General features: G+C 47.4%; 1 protein-coding gene across 1 annotated transcript; it reads right to left on the bottom strand.

Annotated features, from left to right (window-relative positions):
* Positions 1-264: 264 nt before the first annotated feature.
* On the bottom strand, positions 265-9,932 carry znf296 (zinc finger protein 296). Its single transcript, XM_087795796.1, has 3 exons — positions 9,696-9,932; positions 7,234-7,602; positions 265-3,148 (listed from the first exon to the last, which is right to left on the bottom strand). The coding sequence occupies exons 1-3, from the start codon at positions 9,745-9,747 to the stop codon at positions 1,491-1,493; spliced, it is 2,079 nt and encodes a 692-aa protein (XP_087651922.1). The 5' UTR covers positions 9,748-9,932; the 3' UTR covers positions 265-1,490.
* Between the last annotated feature and the right edge of the window lie 434 nt (positions 9,933-10,366).

The following is a 10,366-nucleotide window of genomic DNA, read 5'->3' as shown; positions in this document are numbered from 1 at the left end:
ATAACATTACGGCGTCTCGACACGAAGCCAGTAACATCACAGGGATGTAAACAAGGCGCGAGGGTCCCTCAACCAAACACGCATTAAAAATTAATAACTCAGCGCTGACTGTGGTCCTCAGAGGAACAACCCACATCGACGACGTCCTAGCGAGCGAAAGACTCAAAATAGTTTCACAAAAAGCTTTGTTGTGGGTCCCTCTCTGCCGAGGCCAAAAGAAAGGAGAAACAAAAAGTGTTAAAACGAAAGAACGACAACAGCATGTCCACCTCAGCTCTTTTATTGAGGTTTTTCTTATCATGACAGTTTTATAAAACAGCATCAAGAACGACAGAGCGACGCACACTCACGACAGCCAATCAGCAGGCAGGTTACAGTGACAGGCAGTCAATAATATTAATAACAATATAATAATAACAGAGAGAGAACGTATATATACACAAAAATATTATCCCTGAAAACGTAACAATGAAAATCCAGAAATCACAAAGTTTTCCCTGACACTGTACTGTACGAGAAAATAATCACAGTGGCGACTTTTTTCACTTTGTTCTTTTGTACATGAACCAAAAAAATTGTCCTTAGTTGACCTAAATTGACTTGTATAAAATGTCGAGGCGAGCGTTTTGTGTCATTACTCGCACGACCAAGTGCTCACAAAAACAACTAAAACTAACGTCTATTGTCGTCGCTCAGCAGACCCGCCAACACTTGCATGCTGCATTCATAAATAAGAGGGAGAATGGCTGCCAAACATGCTCCGGCGGTCGGCTGTATGTAAACAATACAAAAGATACCGTCACGAAAACTATTCAAATAAAATACACCCATTTGACGGAAAGAAGCACTTGATGCAAAACAAAACAGGAAGTGGGGATTCTTCTTCTTCTTCTTCTCGTCGAGCAGAGAAGAGAGTGACCCACTTAAGGATGCGGTACGGAGCAGAACCTCGCACGAGTCTTGTTAACATACGTCTGACAAGTGTTGTGACAACTCGACGCCTCTTAAAAAGAGGACGTTTGAGAATCAGCAGGCAGGCCGTGTTTGGATTCGTCTCACCTCCTCGTCTGTCCAAACATCTTTAAATGGTCTTCTCTAACGAGAGACCAAACATGCGACGGCGAGACCTCCTCGTCTGTCTGCCAGGATGCCGAGAGCATGTCGGAAGTATGTGGGTGGAAACGTTGCGCCAATTTATTCCACGTGTCAGTCGACGCTTGTCCGGTTGCATCGGTTGAATCTCTCGTCTTGCGTTTCCTGCGCTACTGCGTGGTGATTGTGTTTCCGGTGTTGGCGTGGACCGTGGTGGTTCACTTCCTGTTCACAAGTGCTGGTAATCTCCCTGCTGAATGTCATGGCCTTTGTTTTTGCTTGAGGTTTGATGAAGTGAAGGCACTTGGTAACATTCAGCACATTTGCATAGAAATCGACAAAAAAAAACGTAGCCAACTCCCATTTGTGCCGATCAAGCACAAGATCCATTGACGTTCTCACATCGTGGCTAAGGCTAGGTCCGCTTCGGTCGGACCCTCCGCTGGGTGATTTGTATCTTCCGCATCTGGACACCGTCCTTCTTCCACCTCCATGATTTTAGCGTCCCTCTGGTCCAAACTGGATTCATCTTCCTCCATTTTCACCGCGTCTTCCTCCACCTTCATGGCGGTCAAAGTGTCGGCGGCGCTGGCCTGAGCGTACGCGCCGACGCTGGCGTGGCCGAGGCCGTGCACCTTCTTCAGGTGCTTCTCCAAGGTGGCGTAGACCGTGAAGGGGACGGAACACAGCTGGCACAGGAACTGGGCTTTGGCGCCCTGGGCGCCGTGCGTCTTCATGTGACGCGTCAGCTTGGAACTCTGGGCGCAGGCGTAGTTGCAGAGGCCGCACCTGTAGGGCCGCTCGCCGGTGTGGCTGCGGCGGTGCACGGTCAGGTTGCTGCTGTTGCGGAACTGTTTCCCGCAATACTCGCAGGCCTCGTCCCTCTTCTTCCTGCCGCCGGTGCCGGGCGTGGTGGAGCTGCTGCTGCTCCTGCTGCTGCTGACCTCGATGGTGGTGCGCTCGTTCTCCCGCTGCCACTCCTGCACCGCCTCGCTGACCTTGACCGTGGTCCAGTCCTTCTCCCTTTCGATCTCCACCCGCTCCGTCTCCCACTCGCCCAGCCCTCTCACCCGGTCGCTCAGCTCCTGCTGCTTGGGCGTGCAGTTCCCGCTCGCGATGCCGCTCTCTCCGCTGCCGCCCGTCTCCCCGCTCTCCAGCGAGCCCTCGGACGGACTGGCGCAGGGCGAGGCGTGGGGGGGCGCCCCGTCCACCTCTTCCTCCGCCACTTCCCTTTGTTGCTGGTACAATCTCAGCAGCTCCTCCTCGGACGGTCTCGCCTGCGACGTCAGCAGCATCAGGCCTGATGCCATGGAACAGTTCTGTGGCATGTCCAGCTCTGAGGGCCCCTGAGATGCATTCGTGAAATGTTTCGGCATTTCGGCGGTCTGCGTCCTGAACCTCCCTTTCCCCACACCCTGCCTCGCAGACACCTCCTCCATCGCCGCCGCGTCCACCTGCTCGTACCCTCCGGCCTTCCCTGCCGCATCCCTGTGATGGTTCCGGATGTGTCGGGCCAGCTGACCGCTCTGGGGGAACGCCTGTCCGCACACGCCGCAGTGGTAGGGCCTGTCGCAGGCGTGAGTCCTTCGGTGGGCGGACACGGCGCGCGCCGACTGGAAGCCCTGATCGCAGACCTCGCAGTGGAAGTTTCCCTGAAGGTGACCCGCTTGAGGAAAAGGGGAAGCGGCCGGCGGCGAGGAGGACGGGGAGATGACCATGTTGGTGGGATTGACGTTGTTGCCTTCGGCCAGCTCTCGGAGTCGGACGGAAAAGTTCATCGCTTGCGGGTTGCCGGACGGCGACGAGCGCGACGCCTGGGAACGACGCTGGGTGGACGGCTGGAACGCGGACGCCAGGGCTTGGCTGAGGTGGCGAGGGTCCAGAGTGGCCGCCGCGGGCTTGTGGTCGCCTCTCGTCCTCAGGTCCGTCTCGGCCTCGTCGTCCTCCTGGTAGATGCTGAAGGAATGCGTGTGCTGAGCGTGCTGCAGCAACGACCACGCCGACGGAAAAACACCCTCGCACTGCTGGCAGGTGTAGTACAGCGGCTCCTCCGCAGCTGCAAAACAAAGAAATAAAACATCTTATTAGTCAATTAGAAACATCATCTTTGGGGGAAAATGTTAGATTGACAGTGTCGTTTTTATGATACTAGTTATGTTTGGGAAGTGAATTGCTCATCTTGAGACCTCATTAAAACTTCTTTTGGCACAGGATGCTACCATGATGAGAGGGATGCTTTTTAGAGACCATGTGAAGAGGATCCTCAGTTTGTTCTTTATAACATTTCCAACACTGACCTTTCAATAACTAGTTATACTAGTGTATACATGTGTCAAAAACAGTCGTTTTCAGCACTGAGAGCATGTGTGAAGTACTATAGAACACATCGACCCCAACCATCAGCAGCGTTTCCAGGTGATACCCCAAAAACCACTTATTATTCCGATAAAAATGTCTTTCCCAGGATATACAAGATTCATGACACCGTTTAGATTGTTGGTTTTATAACACTTTTTATTGCCCCATTGCGAGGCAATAGAACTCATGGCCAGATTTGGCCCCTTCAACTATTTGGACTGGTCCATTTGAATTGCTTTTCGGTAATGGCTGCCTTTTTAGCCCATGGACTACTAGTTTGGATGGTGCAGCATGGCCTTCTCTGGGAACTTGAAATGGAACCAGAAGTTTTAACGACAAATGTACACAAAAAATATCCACACCGGAGGCATTCCTACGTACTTTTTGTGTCTCGATATGTGCAACATCAACAAGAGTATTTCTCGAGTTAGAAAACTGTTGCTAATTCAATACATTAGTGCTAAATGATTTATTGATTTATCTGTTTGCTTAACATTTAACAGAAAATAGTCGTAGAGGGATTGACCACGAACTGGACTCCCTTCCTTCGGTAGTTTCAGTTGTTGAAAGGTTCGATTGGCTAACGTAGAAACAAGGTTTTCTCCTGGTTTTTAGTCGTTTTACAGAACCGCGTCGAGGCGGTTCACACCAGAACCTTTTGTCGAAACAAACCTAAAAGTTCCGGTAGCTTCCGCCCGCGATGGTTCCGGGGCGGAGAGGTAAAAGATCGGTGTCACCAAAAGTACATCTGGAGATATTTTTAAAAACGTGCAAAAGCTTTGTCTCCTAACCGTGAGCCACTCTCCAATTAAACTGCAAATTGCTAATTAGCAGAACGCTGAAAACGAACTCTTTATGCAAATGAGCCACTGACTCAGCCTGCTTGACAAATGAGGCCTTTCTGCATAAATCAAAATTGGAGAGAAGATCTCCAAATTGAGAAGGAAAACAGTTCTCATTTTCTTTTTAGGAGAGGTTCAAAGCCGACTCGCCTATAAGCCTCTTTCATGTTTCCTCAAGTCAAATCCTTCTGTATTTTACTGGAGGGGGAGGAGAGGAGATGAAGAAAAAAAAAGAGAGCAAGCGTTTCTCCACGTCTTTTTTTTTTCCTTCGCCGCGTGTCTGGAGACGCCTCGCGTCCCATAACCTCGCCTTCAGGATGGAGACCCGCGAGAAAGTTCTGATCCTCCAAACAGGGCGAGGATAGGTAGGTCAGGGCTCGGGAGATGAAAAGGAAAAACCAGATAAAAAGATTATAACGTGGTGCGGGGGGCCAAGAGACACCAGGAAAATATGTCACCCCTTTTTCTGATTGTACTTGGGACCCATCCTCCAAGCCCTCCGCCCCCAAATCTTTCCCTGAGGAGGGGTGGGGTAGAGGGGGGGGGCTTTTGTCTTCTGGTCCTGGAGTGAAACACAATACTCGGCCGGTTTCGCTTTCCTTCACTCTCACACTCAGTTTTTTTTTTTTTTTCCGAGGATTCCCATTTGGCCCGGGGTAGCACTTGAATATTAAGCAGAAGCAATAACTACTAATTAAAAATGCAGATTGGCTGGGAGCACTAACGAGCAGCAGGCAGAATCTCTTCTCCCTGGGGAGGGCGGAGGGAGGAGAGCGAAGAGGGGATGCGAGAAATTGAAAGAGGGGCAAAGCTAAAGTGTGTTGAAGACGGTGGGAGGGGGGGGTGGAGATGAAGAAAAAACAAACAAGGAGAATAAATAAAAAGGAATGAGACAGATGCACGCGGCTCTTCAGTAATCCATCCCGCACCCCCCCCCCCTCCACACACCACCACCTCCTTCTCTCTCCCTCCATCCATCCTCCTCCACTCTTTTGAATTCAGAGAAATAAATAGAGGCGCGATCTGTTTCGGGATAACAACATCTTTCACTTCGAGTCATCGTCACCACTTCAATGATCCCCCCACAGTAACCAGACGCCCCACTTCTTGCAGAGTTCTGACGCCGAGACAATCCCTTCCCACTCCAGAGCGTTCAAACTTTAAATTTAGCCGCGGACGGTAAACACGACAAACAAAATTATGTTTTTTTTGGTCATAACATTTGCAGAACTTTCCGGCGACAGTGGGCCGTCGACGCGTCGTGGCGCCCGCGGGGCACATGTAGCTAGCAGTGGTCTACGCTTCATCCCAGACTAAACAGTGTTAGCCTTAATTTTAGCTTCGGCCGAGGCGACGCTTTACGGCGCTAATGACTACAGACGAAAAACAAACAAAACAAGGTAAACAAATCTGAAATTAGCCCAAGATGTACAGTATATGAAATATTATTTCCAAAAATGTAATACAAATTAAACAACATATAAGCAAAGAAAACTAAAATAAATATTGATGAATTAAAATGTACTAATAATAAAATAAAATTCTTGGTGTTATCTTGATCTTTATAGTATATCTTTTTTGAGTATTTTTTTTTATTGTTTAATCGCTTCGTGACTTTGGTCTAGAAAATCGCTCTATAAATATTTATTACTTACTTACATAAATGGATTCACTTAAAGTCATATTTTTAATTATTTTCTATACTAACCAAAAATAATACAAATGGTAGAAATCAAGATAGTTATGAAATACTTTAAATAGTATTTAAATATAACTTATTATTTTATAGACAACAGAACAAATAATACATCTGCTTTTCATTTTCTTTTTAAATATTTTCTACATTATATACTTTCGAAAATGTGTTTTAGTTAAATAAATGAAAAGAACAAGGTGGTTCCAAATAAAAAAATTACAAATATGAAACCAATTTTAATCTATTTACATGAAGAAAGATCAGGCGGGAAAGCTCTGTTGAATTAGCAATGATTAAAGATTATCTTCAAATATGGAATATTATGAGGGAAACTGTGGTTTAAGTACATTAATTTTTAAGTAAAACAAATGTATCCCAGGAAGTAAAGTCTCACTTCTTAAGTAGATCAAGATACTAGATTTTAAACCAGTTCATTTTCTCAAAAACAATCTTGTTACAAAGACAAATTCTCTTTCCTGTCATCTTGCCTCGTAAACCACCAGAGACCGAAGTGACCAAACTCGAGAGCTCAGAGCGACACGTGAGCGAGAGAACAGGGAGGTTGCGGACAAACGGAAACGCAGCGCTCACCCCGAGCGTTGCACACAAAGGAAGGAACCGTGTGTGACACACTTTCATAACGTGCGGGAGGGGGGCCCCGATACCTGCTGCATGGGCGAGGGGGGGCGTCTCTCTTGTAAGTGTCCTGGCAGATCGCTAACTCTTTGAAGCTTTTCTCCGAGAAACAAATGTTCGGGCCGAAGAAGAAACTCAAGGAAGCGTCAAATAAAGAGACACTGAGGGAGAGAAGAAGAAGAAGAAAACAGCTTGATCTCAGGGGGCCCCGGGGGGAGCAGGGGGGGGGGGGGGGGACAGGTGACTTGGTGGCCCTCGGGCTGAGTATCTGAGCGACTGATGCAACTTCCTCCATCTCGCCGTCACATGGTCTACACGCCCCGTCGAACCGGGAGACGCTGGTCTCGGCCTTCTTCGCCGATGTTTGTTCTACCTCAGAGACCGACACACGTGGAGCCGCTCGGGAGCTCAGGTGTGTGCGGCCCCTGAGGGACTCGTGCACTTTTCCACACAATTAAAGTGTGCGTCACCGACCGGCTAATGGCAACGGATGGTTAACGAGGCAGGTCGGGGGGGCGGGGGGGGGGGTGTGTTGAACACGGTCGGCAGTTTCAAAAACAAAACAAGCAACAGAGTCACTAATTAGCAATCTGCCATCAAGACTCTCACCTGTTCTTCCGGGCTCCGCCTTCACTCGAACACCTGGCCCCTCCCCCCAGACGCCGCCGCCGCCACCACCGCTCCCGGGCGCCCCCCGTCTGAGCTCGATGAAACCCGGGGTGAGGTCGCGCCGCCGCTGCTGCGCCCGGTTCGCCGGGGACGGGGGCGTGGCGTGGCCGTCGGAGGCCGGGTCGCGGGGCAGACAGCTGCCCTGCTTGTGCTGGATGAAGTCCAGGATGTGGGCGAGCGGGAAGGCCAGGCTGCACTGGCCGCAGGTCAAGAGGTCGCGGCCTTCGTCGGCGCCGACCTGCAGGGCGGGAGGCGGAGGCGGCGGCGGCTCCAGGTGAGAGGAGCTCTCGCCGGACGCTTCGGTGTCATCTGAGGAAGAGAAGGAACATTAGAAACACGAGTATAATTATGAGTATGATTCATGTACGAGAGGTTCCCTGGCCAGAGTGTTCAAGCCATCACTCTGTAGAAACTTGCATCAGAGATGAAAAAGGAAAACAAAAACAACGTTTTTTACCTTTTCTCATGTTCAAAATACATTAGCTCTAGTGTGAGCCTCTCACAGATCCCAGCAGACGACACAAACATCTGATGCTAACGGCGTCAACGAAGATTAAACCGGCAAATACTTTGAGAGTTTTACGCTTCAACAAGAAGTAACAACATGAAAAGTCAAGATGGCGTTTTAGAAACAGAACAAAAGTGTTACTTTGTTAGCATTGGCACGACAAACACTAGTTATAAAACATCAATTTAGTTTATTAAATCTGTAAAATAAATCATTCAATCCTGTATAATTTAAAACCATGGCTAGAAGTAGTTTAAAGTGTTAATAAATATATCCTTTTTTTTTTTAATACAGAATGGAAAACTTTACAATACTCTTATTTATTTCACAGTTTTAAAAGAAAAGCTATTGCATAAAGCGTTAAATTTACCAAATATGAGTCTTTCTTTATCAAAACTTTTTTTTGGTAATAATGATGTGTTTTTTCTGAGGTGAGATGGTAATTCTGGATCAAAAACCAGTTAAAATAAACAACATTTAGGGTAAACAAACTTTGAGTCAGTTGCTGACAATAACAAAAGAAAGAAGGTCTAATATTTAAAAGCTAATGAACAACAAAGTGTCTTTTCTTTGTCCATTTATTTAGCTCCTGAAAATGTTAAATAAATAATCAAAACGTATTAAACGGATCAAATCCTTTTCATTTAATAATTCATCTTGTCAGTGCGAGTATAAATCTTAACTTTTGATTTTTACCACAATGCAACACTTTTTTAAGAGACAAACCTTAATTTTTGTATCACATTACCAACATTTATTGCCAATGAAAAATGGAATGTTTTGAAACAACTAATGGGAAAATGAAACACAACGTGACTATGGTAAGAATGTTGCAGCTCATGTCTTAAAATACGAGACAATATTTGTCATATTTTCGACTCTAATGACAATATGATCGCAGCTGGTCAGAGCAGGTGTGACGGTTGAAAGAAAAAAAAAGTTGTTTCCAGTTGCGAGCGAGTCAACCACTGACCACTTCCTTCATCCACCACCTCGGCTCTCGCTCGAACTCTCCACGTCCTGCTCTGAAAATGTAGAAGTAGATTTTCTGACCACTTGTCAATCAGAGCGAAGGCTCTGAAGCCACACTTGCTCAACAGGAAGTGTTGAAGGAAAAAAAACAAGACTTGAGGTGTTCCAGATAAGAAGATAGTTCACGCTCAGGCCCTCAGTTTCTCAAAAACTGTTTTGGAAAGAAAAAAAAAAAGTGTCACTTTCTAGCTCTGCCAGCTGTTCCTCAGCCAGAGTGAGATCTCTAGTTTCAGGGACAAGTTGGTTCTTCATGTGAGAGTCAACTATCAGTGGATGAAGGGAGGGGGGGTGAGGTGAGATAGGAGGGGGGGGGGGGGTGTTGTTCATGGGCACACCTTGAAGTCTGGCCTGGATCCACCTGCCAGGACTCTGGACGGACCACAGGACAGGTACAGACAGTACAGTCTGAAGTTGGATCTCGCTTGCTTGTCACTTAAAAATGTCACCTTTCCTGTTTCATGTGCGCAGACTTGCAAGGCGCGGTCAAACACACACACTCACATACACACACACACACACACTGTGGTCACAGCAGACACGCACCATCAGTCTCCAGCAGAGAGAACGAGAACAAGTTTGTGTCACTTGATGGCAGAAGTGTGTATCTCAAAGTGTGTGTGTGCGTGTGTGTCGACACACACACACGTGATCGTGGTCCTTTTTGAGCAAGTATTAATGGTCGTGTTCGGACCTGCAGCCTCGGGACTCAACGTGCAGGTAAACCGGTCCTGGTTCTAACATGAGAGCAACAACAAAAAAAACAGATCGAAAAACTGGTGGCGCGGGTGCGCATCAACACGGGGACGGACACACACACACACATGTGTGTCCATGGTCAAGTGTGCGCGTGACTCGGACTCACCTTGGATGGCGCTCAGGTGTTGAGGTCTGCTCCCAAGTTTGCGTCTGGACATCGCGGCGGTGAGTTGAGGGTCCGAACCCTCTCTCTCTCTTCAGAAGAATCCCGAGCCCCCTTCAGTACGGCAACAAATCCAGTCCAGCTGCTCGGGGACAGATAAGTGGACCGAGAGTGGAGAGCGGTGGCTTCGGACTGATAAGCTCCGGGACCGGCCTCTCTGACTCTGACTCTCCTGGACTCACTGAGAGACGGCGTTCAAGTTCAACCCAGCAGCGCAGGGCAGGAGGGGGCACGTAAGCACCGCCCGCCCCCTGACCCCGCCCCCCTCGGCGCAGCTCATTTGAGTGAGAAAACGTTCCAATCATTCATCTTTGCTAAAGTTTTTTTTTTTTGATAATCGATCACTTCAATTAATCCATGGATTCATTAAAACATCACCAAATACATGCATAAACAAACAAAAAAATGTGTTACAATAATTTATAATCATTCTTGTTTTTAGTAAATATCGGGGGTCCTCAAGGGGGTCTCGAGTGTGCGCCTGTTTGTTTTAATATAGTTTACACTTGATGCTTTTTAAAAATAAAATATTACGATAACATTGTTTCAATGTGATAAAAAGGTGAGATAAGTTGAAAAAATTTCATTTTATTTACGAAGATATGAGTAGTTCA

This window comes from Callionymus lyra, chromosome 7 (genome assembly GCF_982586985.1).
Source record: "Callionymus lyra chromosome 7, fCalLyr1.hap1.1, whole genome shotgun sequence".
Lineage (NCBI taxonomy): Eukaryota > Metazoa > Chordata > Actinopteri > Syngnathiformes > Callionymidae > Callionymus > Callionymus lyra.
This window is presented reverse-complemented; position numbering and strand designations above follow the sequence as displayed.